Source organism: Aethalodelphis obliquidens, unplaced genomic scaffold, assembly GCF_003676395.1.
Source record: "Aethalodelphis obliquidens isolate GAN/ISIS:26980383/991018 unplaced genomic scaffold, ASM367639v1 scaffold9, whole genome shotgun sequence".
In the NCBI taxonomy this organism is placed as follows: Eukaryota; Metazoa; Chordata; class Mammalia; order Artiodactyla; family Delphinidae; genus Aethalodelphis; species Aethalodelphis obliquidens.
Window position 1 is genome coordinate 8865700 of NW_020837953.1, and position 17095 is coordinate 8882794.

Genomic DNA, 17095 nt, shown 5'->3' on the forward strand with positions numbered 1-17095 from the left:
TACTCAGAGTGCAATCACCTCTGTTTCCATGGTTCTAGAATAGAAAAACACAGTTCCTACTGCAAACATTCTACAAAGGGAAAGCTAACTGTTTCTTACCAGTTTACCTACTAGACTATGAACACACTGAGGGCAGGAACTCTGCTTCACATACTTCTGTATGTGTATCCAATGCCTAGCATATGGCCTGTTACATAGTAAACATTCCATAAATAACTGTTGAATGAAATAAATCAAGATTTTTTTGGTGCACAAAGGGGTTCTAAAGGGAATGCTATGAAAAAACTAAGATTAAGAAAAAATAGGCTTACAAGAGGAAAATTATTTAGTTAGATATGATAAGCAACTTGACAATCCAAAGGAGTAAGACAAAATCTGTGGAATCTGTGAACACAGAAATCTTAAAAATAAATATATATAATTATGTGTTTGGAATTCCATAGATGTAAATTTTTTTCTGTCAAAAGAAATCTAAAAAAGAACATTTAAAAAAATACAGAAAATGTTCATACCTAAGTTAAAAAGGAATGTGAATGAAAACAATGATATACAACTTCTGCTTCTAGTCATGATGCACTATAGAAACCAGATTTACCCTTCTGTCTTAAGCAACTAAAAACCTGGACAAAATATACAAAGCAACTGTTTTCAGACAATGGATAACATAAAGCTTAGTATAGTGATCTCTGAAAGAACTCACAGAGAAGAGTAATGGAGAGACGAGAGAGAGAGAGAGAGAGAGAGAGAGAGCGCTGAAGATCTGAAGAGGGTTCCTCTTGAGTTTTCAATGAGTCTAATCAACACATGAATATGAGGAAACTACTGAGACCAGGGAAAGAATCACTGGAAAGGAGCAGGCAGAATAATTCCCAATGTTCCCACAGGGACAGGAATAGTTCTTATTCCCAAAACCACAATGGGAAAAATCTCCTAACATATGGGGCATCAATGGAATCCTGAGGTTACTGCTTGAGTAACAGTGTCAGTTTAGTCTTAGAATAATAAAGGCTGTTGTGATTCTACCTAATGAAGCTTAAAAGCAAGTCTCAAAAGTATCAAACCACTTCTAAAAAACACCTACCCCAGAACAAACCCCTAAGTAGTTAACAGAACATAAAAATTCAACATCCAACAAAGTAAAATTTAAAATGTCTAGCATTCAATCACAAGTTATAAGGCATGCAATGAAACAGAAAAGTACAACTTGTAAAGAGTGGATTAATCAATCAATAGAAATGATATAGCTGATAGAATTAGATGGGAACATTAAAAGTTACTATAATATACTCCATCTGTTCAAGAAGGTAGAAGAAAGCATGAACATGACAAAGAAAAATAGGGAAGATATAAAAAAATGACCCACATGAAACTTTTAGAGATAAAATATACATTGTCTGAAATGAAAAGTAAATTCAGTGGAATTAACAGCAGATTAGACAATGCAGCATAGATTGGTAAACTTGGAGAAGTAGCAAATTAAAATATGGAGGAAAAAAGCTAGAAAAAAATGAACAAAATCAGTGAATTATGGAACAACAACCAAGAAGTTTAGTAGATATGTAATTGGAGTCCCAGAAACAGAGAAAATGGAGAGAGACAAAAGTCAGAAAAAAAATATTTTAAGGCATAATGGATGAAAAATTTTCAAACCTGATAAAAACTATAACTCATATATCCAAGAACCTCAACAAACCCCAAGCACAAGAAACACGATAAAACTACACCAAGGTACATCATAATAAAATTGTTCAAAACCAGTGATAGATAGGGCTTCCCTGGTGGCGCAGTGGTTGAGAGTCCGCCTGCCAATGCAGGGGTCACGGGTTCGTGCCCTGGTCTGGGAGGATCCCACATGCCATGGAGTGGCTGGGCCCGTGAGCCATGGCCGCTGGGCCTCCGCGTCCAGAGCCTGTGCTCCACAATGGGAGAGGCCACAACAGTGAGAGGACCGCGTACCACGAAACAAACAAACAAACAAAAAACAGTGATAGGGCTTCCCTGGTGGCGCAGTGGTTGAGAGTCCGACTGCCGATGCAGGGGACAAGGGTTCGTGCCCTGGTCCGGGAAGATCCCACATGCCGCGGGGCAGCTAGGCCCGTGAGCCATGGCCGCTGAGCCTGCGCGTCTGGAGCCTGTGCTCTGCAACAGGAGAGGCCACAACAGTGAGAGGCCCACGAACCCAAAAAAGAAAAAACAAAACAAAAGCAGTGATAAAGAAAAATCTTAAAAGTAACCAAAGAAAAATACACATTAAGTATATAGGAACAAAAAAATAAGAATGACAGCAGACTTTAAATTGAAAACAATGAAAGCCAAAAAAAAAAAAGAGTGAAGCTAAACTAGAATTCTGTACTCAGCAAATACATCTTTAAAAAAAAGGTAAAAAAAATAAGGTAAATAAAGAATTATTAGAACATACAAAACTGATAAAATTCATCACCAGCAGACCAGCACTATGTGAAATGTTAAAGGAGAATCTTCAGGCAGAAGGAATATAATCCTAGAGGAAAATTGGAATCAATAATAAAGGAATAAAGATCACTGAAAATTATAAACATGTGGAGAAATATATGGTTTTTTTCTACTTTAAGAATTCTTTTAAAAATAATTGACTATTTAAAGCAAAATCAATAGCTGATATAGGGCTTATAACATGTATAGAAGTAAAATGTGCCTCTAGGAAGAGGTAAACAAAAAAATACTTTGTAAGGTTCATGTAATACTATAGTGAACAGTCGTAACATTACTTAAAGGTGGTTTGTGAATAAGTTAAAGATGAATGTAAACCCTAAAGCAACCACTAAAAGCAAAACACCTGAGGCATAGTTAATATGTTCATAAAACAGACAAAATAAAATTATAAAACATTCTCAATGAACAGAAAAGAAGACAAAGAGGAAAAAAGGAATAAAGATATTGAACAAAAAGAAAATGAGTAGAAAGATGGTAGATTTATATCAGTGGTGTCCTAATAAATGTTTAATAGTCTCATGGGGGGTGAGGGTGGTCTTATTGATAGCATTTGTCTATTTTTGTGGTGTAAATACTCCCACCATGGCCAATTTGATTCTACTAGCATGATGTCACTGAAAGCAAAGATGAGAAGAGATATGCATAATCAGATCTTGCAAGCTGGTACAAGCCGGTAGGCATCAGTTTCAACTAACCACTAATGTAAACCCAGCTATATCAAAAACCACATTAAGTGGAAAGGATATAAAAAGCCCAATTAAAAGGCAAAGATTATTATATTGTTAAAAAGCAATACCCAACTAAATGCTGCCTAAAAAATATAATTCAAACATAAAGACAGAAATAGGTAAAAGGATGGAAAAAGATAAACAATTCTAATTCTACTCAAAAGAAAGCTGAAATGGCTATGTTAATACCAGACAAAATAGATATAACATCAAAGAACACTACAAGAGATAAGTTCTTATAAGTAGCCTAAAATCCTTCAAAAGGCAGGGTCTGACAAAGGGAGTACCTGGCTGGGATCCATAAAAACTTCCACAAATGCGTTTTCAGTTTCATGATATAATACACCTCACATCACCTCACAATGATGAAGGGGTCAATTTATCAAGGACATAACAATCTTAAATGTTAATACACCTAATATGAGAGCCTCAAACTACACGAAGCAAAAACTGATAAAACTGAAAAAAAATAGACAAATCCGCAGATTTAGCAGCAGATCTCAATACCTCCCGCTCAATAACTGATAGAACAAGTAGACAGAAAAACCAGTAAGGATATAGAAGGCAACCAATATTATCAACCAACTTGACCTAGAATTTATAGAACACTCCACCCAACAACAGTAGAGTACACATTCTTCTCAAGTGCACAAGAATATTTACCAAAACACACCACATCTTGAGCCAAAAAACAAGTCTCAATAAATGAAAAAGCATTCACATCATACAAAGTATATTCTCTGACCACAGATAATTAAAATAGAAACAAATATCAGTAACAAAAAGGTATCTGTAAACTGCCCAAATGTTAGGAAGCTAAGCAACACACTTCTAATGTATGGGTGAGAGAAGAAATCACAATGGAAACTGCTAACTAATTTGACCTAAATGAGAATGAAATCATGACATAAAAAGTTTGTGGTATGCTACTTAAGCAGTGTTTTAAAAGAAATCTATAACATTAAATGCCCATGTTTGAAAAGATTTAAAATCAATGACCTAAGCTTCCAGCTTAATAAACTACAAAACAGAGTAAATTAAATCCAATGTAAGAATTGAAATATTAAGGTTCACAGCAGATATAAACAGAAAATGAGCAGAATGAAGTAGAATGGATAGAAATTAGTAGAATGAAATAGAAAAGAGAAAAAAAAATAGAGAAAAGCAATGAAAACAAGGGCTGGTACTCTGACAAGATCAATAAGACTGATAAACACCTTTTGTTATACTGATCATGGAAAAAATAGAGAAGACAAAGGTTACCAACATCAGAAGAAGAGAAAGGACATATCTAAAGATCCTACCTTAAGGGGATATACTATGGGAATAATATGAACAAGTTTTTGTCAATAAATTCAACAATTTAGATGAAATGGACAAATTCCTTAAAGGCCACAAACTATCAAAGCCCACTCAAAAAAAGAAATAGATAACCTGAATAGTAATATACTTACTAAAGAAACTGAACTTTAAAACCTTCCCATAAAGAAAACTACAGACCTAGATGTGCACTGGTGAACGCTACCAAACATTTAAGGAAAAAAATACCAATTATATAAACAAACTCTTCCTAAATAAAAAAAAAATTTAAAAAAAAGAGAAGGGAACAATTCTCAACCATTCTATGAGGCCAGCATTATCCTGATATCAAAAGTAAATAAACATTAAAACAAAAAAGAAAACAAATCAACACCATCACAAACATATACACAAAAATCATTAGCATAATTTTAACAAATTAAATCCAACAACGTATAAAAGATAAGACATCACAACCAAGCATTTACCCCAGAAATACAGGATGGGTCAATATTCAAATATCAATCAATATAATTCACCATATTAACCAACTAAATTAAGAATAACAAACAAAATAAGGATCTCTCATAGGTACAGGAAAAGCAAGTGAGAAAATTCAACATATACTCAGGACAGAAACTCTCAGCAAATTAAGAATAGAAGGTAACTTTCTCAACCTGATAAAGAACATCTGTGAAAAACTTACAGCTAACATATTTAATAGTGAAATCTGAATGTTTTCCCCTATGATCAAAAACAAGGAAAAGATAAATGACCTCACAACCTCTATTTCAATTTGTTGTGACGACCCTAGCCAGTGCAATCATAAGGCAAGAAAAATAAATAAAAGGCATACAGATTGAAAAGGAAGAAATAAAACTGTCTTGTACATAATGATACGATTGTTTATGCAGACAATCCTACAGAATCTTAAAAAAGCCACTAGACTAGGAAGAGAGATTAGCTAGATCACAAAATACAATGTACAGTTGGAAACTGGTATTAAAATAAGTGCTATTTTTAATAACATAAAAAACTTGAAATACCTGGGGAAATTTTTAATAAAATATGTAAAAGAGTTACACTTTGAAAACTAAAAAACATTACTGAAAGAAATCAAAGGCCTAAATAAAGACAGATAAACAATTTTCATGGACTGGAACATTTAATATTGTTAAAAATGTAGAGATCCCTCTGTATTAACCTATAAATCTACTACAGGAAGTATTTTTATAGAAATTGACAAGCCAATTGTTAAAATGTATATGGAAATGCAAAGGATTAGAATAGCCAAATCAATTTTGTAAAAGAAAAACAAAGTTGGAGAATATGCATCCCAATTTGATTTCAAGGCTTATTATAAAGTTACAGTATTCAAGAAAGTAAAGTATTGATATAAAGACTGATCAAGGAAGAGTCCAAAAAATGATCCACACTACATGGTCAACTGATTATCAGCAAAGATGTCAAGGCAGTTCAATGGGGAAAAGATAATCTTTTCAACAAATGGGGCTGTATGAAATATGGGATACACATTTTTTAAAAAATTTTAAACTTTGATCTTTACTTCCTACCACTTACAAAAATTAACTTAAAATTTTCTTAAATAGAATACAAAAAGCACAATAGTAGAAAACAAACTAGACTTCATCAAAATTTTAAACTTTTGCTCTTCAAAAGATACCTTTTATAAAAGGAAAGGGCAAGTCCAGAGAGCTGGAGAAAATATTTGTAAAACATATTGAACAAGAGCTTGTATCTATCTGGAATATATAAAGAACTCTTACAACACAATAGTAAGAAAATAACCAACTAATAATTGGGCAAAATATTTGAACAGTCCTTGAATTCATCAAAGAAGATATACCAATGACAAATAAAAACATGTAATGATGCTCAACACCATTAAATATTAGGAAAATACAAATTAAATCCACAATAAGATACCACTGTACACCCACTGTGTGAAGAAAATTAAAAAGAATGATGATCACAAGAAAACTATACACCAATATCTCTTACGAATGTAGATGAAAATATCTTCAATGAAATGCTAGCAAACTGAATCAACAACACATTAAAAAAACCCATGACAAAGTGGGATTTATCCCAGGAATGCAAGGTTGGTTTAATGTCTAAAAATCAATTAATGTAATACACCATATCAATAGAATAAAGGGCAAACACCACACAATCGTCTCAACAGACACAGAAAAAGCATTTGACAAAATCCTAAACAGATTCCTGATTAAAAAAAAAACACTTTTAAAAAGCATGGAGGGGGCTTCCCTGGTGGCGCAGTGGTTGAGAGTCCACCTGCTGATGCGGGGGACGCGGGTTCGTGCCCCGGTCCGGAAGGGTCCCACGTGCCGCGGAGCGGCTGGGCCTATGAGCCATGGCCGCTCAGCCTGCACGTCCGGAGCCTGTGCTCCGCAACGGGAGAGGCCACCGCAGAGAGAGCCCCCCAACAAAAAAAAAAAAAAAAAAAAAAAAAAAGCATGGAGGAACTTCCCTGGTGACACAGTGGTTAAGAATCGCCTGCCAATGCAGGGGACACAGGTTCGATCCCTAGTCCAGGAAGATCCCACATGCTGCGGAGCAACTAAGCCCGTGCACCACAACTACTGAGCCTGTGCTCTACAGCCTGCATGCCACAACTACTGAGCCCATGTGCCACAACTACTGAAGCCCATGCACCCTAGAGTCTGTGCTCTGCAACAAGAGAAGCCACTGTAATGAGAAGCCCACGCACTGCAATGAAGAGTAGCCCCCGCTCGCCACAACTAGAGAAAGCCTGCATGCAGCAACAAAGACCCAATGCAGCCAAAAATTAATTGACTAAAAAAAATTTTTTTTAAGTGTGGAAAGGAAGGGAACTTCCTCAACCTGATAAAAGGCATCTACCACAGATAACATGCTTAATGGTGAAAGACTGAATGCTTCCCTCATAAAAGCAGAAACAAGATGAAATGTCTGCTCTCACCATTTCTATTCAACATTGTCCTAGAAGTTCCAGCTAGGGGAATTAGGCAAGAAAATAAATAAAAAGCAACCAAATTGAAAAAAAAAAGAAGAAAAACTATCTCTATTTGTAGATGACATTATCTTGCAAATAGAAAATCCTAAGGAATCCACTAAAATCTATTAGAATACACAAGTTCATCAAGATTACAGGATATAAGATCAATATATAAAAATTAAATATATTTCCATACACTTGCCAAGAACAACTCAAAATGAAATTAAGAAAATAGGGACTTCCCTCATGGTCTGGTGGCTAGGACTACATGCTCCCAATGCAGGGGGCCCGGGTTCGATCTCTGGTCTGGGAACTAGATCCCACATGCCGCAACTAAGAGTTTGCATGCCACAACTAAAGATCCTGCATGCCACAACCAAAGATCCCGCATGCCACAACTAAGACCCAGCACAGCCAAATAAATAAATATTAAAAAGAAAGAAAATAATTCCATTTACAAAAGCATCACTAAAAATAAAACACTTAGGAATAAATTTAACAAAAAAAGTATAAAACTTACACTCAGAAAACTATAAACATTGTTGAAAGAAATGAAAGATCTATTTTAAATAAATGAAAAGACATTCCATGCTCATGAATGGAAGATTTCAGATGGTTAAAATGGTAGTACTCCTCAAAATGATATACAGTCAACACAATCCCTATCAGAATCTCAACTGGTTTCTTTGCAAATATTGATAAGCCAATCCCAAAGTTCATGTGGAAATTCAATGGACAGAGAACAGCCAAAACAATCTGGAAAAAGAAGAATTTAGAAGACTCTTACTTCCTGATTTCAAAACTTACTAAAAAACAATAGTAACCAGGGAATTCCCTGGTGGTCCAGGGGTTAGGACTCTGTGCTTCCACTGCAGGTGGCATGGGTTTGATCCCTGGTTGGGGAACTAAAATCTTGCCTGCCACACAGTGGGTCCAAAAAAACAAAAACAAAAAAAAACCAGTAACTGAAACATTGTAGTATTAACTAGCATAAGACTATATAGATCAGTGGAATAGAATTGAGAGTAGAGAAATAAACTCTCACAATTAAAATCAATTTTTTTAAATATTATTTTTATTAAGTCTCTACCCTTGACAGTGTGGTTTGTTTTTTTAAAAAATATTTATTTATTTATTTACATTATTTGGCTGCGCTGGGTCTTAGTTGCAGCATGCAGGCTCTTAGTTGCGGCATGCGAACTCTCAGTTGCAGCATGCATGTGGGATGTAGTTCCCTGACCAGGGATTGAAGCCAGGCTGCCTGCATTGGGAGCACGGAGTCAAGTCCCAAAATCAAGGGTTTTTTTGGTTTTGTTTTTTTTTTTTTTGCGGTGCGCAGGCCTCTCACTGTTGTGGCCTCTCCCATTGCGGAGCACAGGCTCCGGACGCACAGGCTCAGCGGCCATGGCTCACGGGCCTAGCTGCCCCGCGGCATGTGGGATCCTCCCGGACCGGGGCATGAACCCACGTTCCCTGCATCGGCAGTCGGACTCTCAACCACTGTGCCACCAGGGAAGCCCTATCAAGTTATTTTTTCAAAGGTACCAAGACAAGTAAATGGGCGTTAAGGATAGTCTTTTCAGTAAATGGTGCTGGGACAACTGGACATCCACATGCAAAAGAATGAAGTTGGATCCCTACCTCACACTATATTAAAAAAAAAAACCTCAAAATGGAAAAAAGACCTAACTGTAACAGCTAAAACTACAGAATTCTTACAAGAAAACATAAAAGTAAATTGTCATGACCTTGAATTTGGCAGTGTTTCTTAGATATGACACCAAAAGCATAAGCAACAACAACAAAAAATAGATCAATTGAACTTCATCAAAATTTAAACTTTTATGCCTCAAAGCAGGGGTCCCCAGCCCTTGGGCTGTGGACCAGTATCAGTCCTCTGCCTGTTAGGAACCAGGCCACACAGCAGGAGGTGAGTGGTGGGCAAGCAAGTGAAGCTTCATCTGATGCTCCCCATCGCTCACATTACCACCTGAACCATTGCTTGTATTACCGCCTGAACCATCACCCCACCCCAACCCCATCCGTGGAAAAATTGTCTTCCACGAAACAGGTCCCTGGTGCCAAAAAGGTTGGGGACTGCTGCCTTAAAGGATACCATTAAAAAACTGAAAAGAGAAGCCACTGAATGGGAGAAAATATTTGCAAATCATCTATCTGATAAAGGACTTGTATCTAGAATATATCTTACAACTCCGTAATATAGAGACAACCTAATTTTAAAATGGGCAAAGGATCTGAGTAGACATTTCTCCAAAGATACACAAATGGCCTTTAATACATGAAAAGATATTCAACATCATTAGCCATCATGGCAATGCAGCTCAAAACCACAAGGAGATACTGCTTCACACCTACTAGGATAGCTGTAATAAAAAAGACAGACAATAACAAATTTTGGCAGATGTGGCAAAATTGGAACCTTCATTGCTATGGACTGAATTTTCTCCATCCCAACAGTTATGTTGAATCCTTTACCCCCAATGTTACTGTATTTGGGGGGAAAAGGGCTTTTCAGAGACAAAGATTAAATGAGGCCATAAGGGTGGGGTCCTCCTCCTTAGGACTGAAGAAAAGGAAAAGGTAATTCATTCCCTCTCCCTCTCTCTCTGTCTCTCTCTCTCTGTCTCTCCCACTCTCTCACCCCTAATAAGTGTTAATGAAACTGGGATTTGGGAAAACTTTTTTTCCTCTTTGGATTTTACTGTATTGTTTGAATTTCTTTATAATTAGCATGAATTCCTTTCTGAAAATAATAAAGTCATTAGTCTTTAAAAGAAAAAGTTCATATCTTTTACTAAATAATATCAGTTTGGGATCTGTCACAAGAAAAGAATCAAGTGCAGAAAAATATTGCTGAAATTGTGTTCATCACAGCATACCTTACAATAATAATAAATAAAAATCTAAATGTACAATAACAGGAGCAATCCTAAGTAAATTATAATACAGCCATGTGATAAATTGTAATGCAGACATTAAAAATTTTTTGCTTATAAATAATTTTTAACATGACATACTCAAAAAATAATGTTAAGTGAAAATGAAGCAAATCGAATTATAGATACAGCACAATCTCGACTTTTTTTAGCTAAATTAGCAAATCACTAATGATGACTGTCATTACAGGTGATTATTTCTTCTTTATTTTTTCTGTATTCTTCCTTTTTTATGACTTTTACAAGGAAAATAAAATTTTTACTTTTTTAAATTTTTATATTTATTTGGCTGTGTCAGGTCTTAGTTACAGCACACAGGATCTTCATTGGGGCATGCGGGATCTAGTTCCCTGACCAGGGATGGAACCCAGGTGCCCTGCATTGGGAGTGCGGAGTCTTAACCACTGGACCACCAGGGAAGTTCCAGGAAAATAAAAATTTTTAAATAAGCAGCTCCTGTAAGAGTGGGCCATGAAAATGTAAGAAGTAACTATGCAAATCCTTCCAAACATATATACAAACACTCATAAAAGTTTGGCATCTGTCATTCTAAGTATCTGGGGATGAAATATCTCTTTTGCTCCTTGCCCCATGTCTTAACCAGTTTGGGCTTCTATAATAGTATACATAGACCAGGTGGATTAACCAACATATTCTCACAATTCTGAGAGCTGGGAAATCCAAGATCAAGGTGTCAGCACATCTGGCATCTAGTGAAAGCCCACTTCCTGGTTTGCGGAGGGCTGTCTTCTCAATGTATCCTCACATGGCAGAGAGCAGAGTGGAAACAAACTCTCTCATGTCTTTATAAGGGCACTAATCCCATCATGAGGATTCCTCCACCGTCACAACCTAATTACTTCCCAAAGGCCCCACCTCCAAATACCATCACCTTGGGAATCAAGAGTTTTAACATCTGAATTTTGAGGGGATAAAAACGTTTAGTTCACCCTAGGAAGTTAAAAGCAGAGCAACAGCTCTTGTTCTCAGCCTAAAGAGATAATGAAGAGATGTTTTGGCAAAAAATAAAAAACAAGAACACATGTTCCTCTACTTCTTTGGTAAATGTAACTCCTAATTTTTCCTATGTTTGTCTGTGCTATGAACAGCCAATCCCAGGCTTTCCCTGATGCCTAAAGTTCAACCAAGAGCTGACTTCAGCACTCCCTCCTTGCCTGCTGCTGACCTGAGGATCGAAATCACATCAAATCACATGCTTAGATGGACCGAAAAATAAGTGGTCAGAGGCCAAACTGAGTGGCAACATTCCAACTCTGAAGAAATTATAAAACTAACCAAAATAAATTAACTGGTAGGAAGTGCCAACAACGGGAACCATAGATCCGTTTCATCTCATAAAAGCAGCAGCCTCTTAAGTCCCTTTCTTGGCTACATTCAGGCCAATAAAGAAAAAAATAATATGTAAGCCATATATGTAATTATAAATTTTCAAGCAGCCACATTAAAAAAAAAACAGGTAGAATTTATTTGAATATATTAATTTAACCCAATATATCCAAAATATTATAATTTCAAAGAAATTTTTTTTTAAAAAAATATATTTTTTTAAAGTAAGAGTGGTTTTGTTTATTTATTTATTTTTGGCTGCGTTGGGTATTTGTTGCTGCGCGTGGGCTTTCTCTAGTTGTGGCGAGCGGGGGCTACTCTTCGTTGCGGTGTACAGGCTTCTCGTTGCGGTGGCTTCTCTTGTTGAAGAGCACGGGCTCTAGGCACACAGGCTTCAGTACTTGTGGCACATGGGCTCAGCAGTTGTGGCACACAGGCCTAGTTGCTCCGTGGCATGTGGGATCTTCCCAGATCAGGGATCGAACCCATGTCCCCTGCATTGGCAGGCGGATTCTCAACCATTGTGCCACCAGGGAAGTCCCAAAATTATTTTTTTTAATATTTTAGTTTATTTAAACAATATCATTTATGTGTATTGTGCTGGCACAAATATGCAGAAATATTTTTAAATTGTTGAGACAGTTTCATTCTTTTTTCATATGAAATCTTTAAAATTCATATATATTTTATGGTTCCAACACATCTCAACTTGGATGCTAAATTTTTATCAGAAATATTTGATCCAGGTAGGCAGCCACATATATTTGTTTGTTGTGAATAGTATTCCCAGTGGAACAAGTATCCTTTTTAGTTCAAGGTAATAATTCTCTCTTGTATAAGAAATTATTACCTTTGTTTGCAGCGTACCCATAAAAAGGGAAGTTAGGACACATGATCTGAAGGGAAAGACATAGGACAAAGATAGAAACCAAAACAGCAACGCAGGAGTGGTAAGTTAAGCCCTCTGCTATAGAGAGCCACCTAGGGGCCATAAACAGAAACAGCAAGTTATTTTTGTTACATTCAAATAGATTGTTCAATCACCTGATTTTTAAATTTAGGATTCTAAATACAAAATCTTAATAAATTCAGTTACAAATTGCTATAATTAATAAATGAATAAGGGAAGAAAAGAAGAAAAAGAGCAAGAAAAAAAAGAAGTGCAGATGTATATGGAAATAGGGGGGTAGTGAAATGCCAACAAAAGGATTTCATGTCAGAAAGAAATAAAAAGGAGGAAAAGACAAAGTATAAAAGAGAAATGGAGAAGAAACTCATAGTGAAAGAGAAGGGAAAAAATGATAGGTTCTCCAAGTACAGCAAAAAGTTTATTTGGATTAAAAGACCTGGTCTCAGTTGAATCATTAACTGCTAACTGGGTCCAATGTCACTGGATAATCACTTCACTCTGGGCTTCACAGACTCACTTTAGCTGTAAAATATCTTCAGGACCATCTCTAGCTAAAACATTGTCTAAGTTGCTTGCCTGCCCCAGGAATCTATCCTATAGAAATAATAGCTTGAGGAGGGTGGGAGGGGGAAAAAAAAAGAAAGAATGGCTGGAGAAAGTAAAGATATATGTACAAGAATGTTGACTGGAACACTGTAATAGCAAAAAAAAAGAACATGTAAAACTAAAATTAAACAACCTAATCAGAAGAGCAGAAGGGACTGACTGAAAACCCTACAGCCATGTAATGGGATACTAGGCAGCTGTTAAAAATAAGGAAGTATCAATATGTTCTAGCCAGGAAAGCTGTCCATTTGCCATGTGAAAAAGCAACATGTATAAAAGCATTAATCTTCTCCATGAACATATCAGTGTTTTTTAACATTCTGAACATGTATATGCATGTATATGTGTATGAATGCTTAGGTAGATATGTCTGTATAAACTTGGAAAAAAGAAAGGACATATAGATACATTGGTTACCTCTGAAGAACAAGATTAAACTGGCAAATAAGGACTTTTAATATATATGCTTTTTAAAATTATGGGACTATGGATGAATTTTACTATTTTATAGCTTTCAATAATTTTCTAATAAAAGTTATCAAGGTACCTACCATTAACTATGGAAGAAAAACATCTATTTTTCATGTGTCATAAATGTTAGGCACTTCTGTTAGGCAACACCTAATCATCTTACTTTGCATCTTCTCCAGCTGCCACCCTCCAATCCAGTTTTTCAAACTGTTCCCTGAACATACTATTTTCACTCCAACATTCATGACTTGGCTTATGATGTTTTCTCCAACTCCCAGAAAGATCTTGTCTTCCCCGATCTTCAATTATCCTTACTTTATTTTTATCTTTATTTATTATATAGCCTGTAAGCCACAACTACTGAAGCCCATGCACCCTAGAGCCTGTGCACAGCAACTACTGAGCCCACGTGCAGCAACTACTGAAGCCCGCATGCTCTAGGGCCTGCGTGCCGCAATTACTGAGCCCACATGCTGCAACTACTGAAGCCTGTGTGCCTAGAGCCCGTGCTCCACAACAAAAGAGGCCACCACAATGAGAAGCCCACGCACCACAACGAAGAGTAGCCCCCACTTGCTGCAAATAGAGAGAAAGCCCCAGCACAGCGCAGCCAAAAAAAAAAAGAGAGAAATAGATGGCAATACCATAATAGTAGGGGATTTTAATACTCCACTTTCATCAATAGATACATCATTCAGACAGAAAATCAATAAGGAAACATCAGCCTTAAACAAGATACCAGACCAGATGGACTTAACAGTCACTTGCAGAACATTCCATCCAAAAGCAACAGAATACACATTCTTCTCAAGTACATGTGGAATGTTCTCTAGGACAGATCATGTGCTAGGCCACAAACAAGTCAATAAATTTAAGATGGGAATCATAGAAAGTATCTTTTCCAACCACTGTGGTTTAAAATTAGAAAACAATTACAAGAAGAAAACTAAAAACTTCAAGTAAGTGGAGATTAAACAACATGCTACTGAACAACCAATATGTCAAAGAAGAAATCAAAAGAAAAATCACAAAATATCTTGAGACAAATGAAAATGGAAATACAGCATACCAAAACTTACGGGATACCACAAAAGCAGTTCTAAGACAGAAATTCATAACAATAAACACCTACATTAAGAACAAGAAAGATCTCAAATAAACAAACTAACTTTACACCTCAAGGAACTAGAAGAAGAAGAATAACCTAAGCCTAATATTAGTAGAAGAAGAAAATAACAAAGATTAGAGAGGAAATAAATGAAATCAAGATAAAAAGACTATAGAAAAGATCAATGAAACTAAGAGCTGATTTTCTGAAAAGATGAACAAAATGCCTACACCGTGTTTTCTCTCACCACTTCATTAATTCCAATTACACATTTATTATACCTTATCACACTATCCTCCATATAACATAACTTCCTGCCAATTTCCAATCTTTTCCCTCTCTATAGTGTATTCTAAATAATCACTTCTAGTCCAGTTTCACTAATTCTCTTTTAGTCATGTATAATCAGCTATCAAACCTATCTTTTGAATTTTTAATTTTAATTATTTCATTTTTCTTTTCTATAAATCCTATTTGTTTTTTTTTTCAATGCCTGTAATGTCCCTTTTTGCAGTTTCTTATACCCCTGAGGTATTTCCAAGCTTGCCTTTTATTTTTTAAAACATAGCAAGCATGCCTAAAACTAGATCCAATAAATCTCGTTTCTGAGGTCTGCAGAGATCACTTTTTACTGTTCCTTCTTTATCCTGGTCCTCAACTATGGTGCCTTGTTTCTTTAATGCTTGATTATCTTTAATTGCATGTCCTTGAAAGGTTAGTTGAAGAGTTCTCAAAGCCTTCCATAAGGAAGATGCTTTCCTCCAAAAGAAAATTTGCAGTTGCTTCTGTTAAGTGTCATGGTTAACTGGAACCAACTTAAGACTCACTTCATGGTCTGATGCTTCTTTGACCACCCAGCTAAATGAGAATTTTGGCAGCAATCCCTGTGGTTTATTAATTCTCAGTGAAAGGTTTTCTGGTTATTTTTTTCTTCTCTTTTTTTTCTCCCTTGCTCTGCTCAGTGACAAAGCAACTCTCCCTGTAATCTACTGAAAGTGGGGAAAAGAGGACATAGGGGAGGCGGGGTAGTTTTAATTTTGTGTTCACCCTTACCGAAAAGGTTTACCCCTAACCAGTTTAATGTGGAGAGTTGGTATTTAACTTCTGATCTTGGGGGGACCTGAGCTGTGACTACTTTCCTCTTCATCTAGGGGGCCATCAAAATTGAAGTTCACAGCTTCCTGAGCAGCGAAGGCCTTCAAGGCAAAAGCAGCTTCAAATGCTGATCTTAATTTTCCGGCATTCACCAGCAATTCCTCTCTCGTTAGCTCTTCAGTGTCTTTAGGATATCTTGTTTCTATTCCATTCAAATATTTTAGTTGTCATTAGTAGGAGAAATGATTCAAACACCTGGCTTGCCATTACCAAAAACAGAAGTCCCAAACCTTATTAACGCTCTTCAGTTTGTTGAACGGAAATAATTTTTGAATGAATGAATGAATGACTTTCAAATTAAACAGACATGTCACCCTCAGATTCAATCATCTAACCTGTCTGAACATCAGTTTCACAAAATAAAGGGGATGAACAAAATTATCTCTATGATTCTTTATTGTCTAAAATAGCAGGATCTATTGCATATACATGCGATGTCACCTTTCAGCTTTTGCAGGCTCCATTTATGGTAGTCAGATGGGCAAAGTTTTCTCACAGTGTTACAACAATTCCAAGACAAGAATAAATGAGACTCACTGTTAATCCAAGGGATCCCTTTTCCATTTTCTCAAATCCAAGAGCCAAGACACAATCTGCCAGACCTTGAAAGAAAATGTAATTAGTTTGAAAAATTAAATTTCCAGACACCCAACAAAATATCATTAAATACTTCAATTTAACTAAGCATGTCAGTTTATACAAAATGTAAAAACATGGTATACTCCTATAAAATTTTTAATAAGTGAAAAATTACAGAGAAAATTCTTATATGCTTCTAAATAAGAGGAAAAATTAATAAATTATATAATTCTTTCTATGATTCTCAGTGTTAATAAGACTTTTGATTAATGTGGAAATATGTTCCAGTGAAGAACAAATATAAATAGCTAATTTTCAATTTTTAAATATTAAGTAAAATTTTAAAAAATTTTAAAGCAACTTGATGAAAATCTCAACAGAATTATTTTTGGAGGGAGGGGGCACCTAAAAATAATGTTAAAGTTCAACTAAACAGCGAAACAA

The 17095-nt window shown here is 35.9% G+C and overlaps 1 protein-coding gene across 2 annotated transcripts in view; it reads right to left on the reverse strand.

The window, feature by feature from the left end:
- The window catches only part of SCP2 (sterol carrier protein 2), a 163093-nt gene that overhangs the window by 127442 nt on the left and 18556 nt on the right, over window positions 1–17095 (reverse strand). For both annotated transcript variants that reach the window (XM_027108508.1, XM_027108509.1), the window contains one exon: window positions 16610–16674. In XM_027108508.1, coding sequence (XP_026964309.1) covers window positions 16610–16674 — 65 coding nt within the window. The remainder of the gene's footprint in view (window positions 1–16609; window positions 16675–17095) is intronic.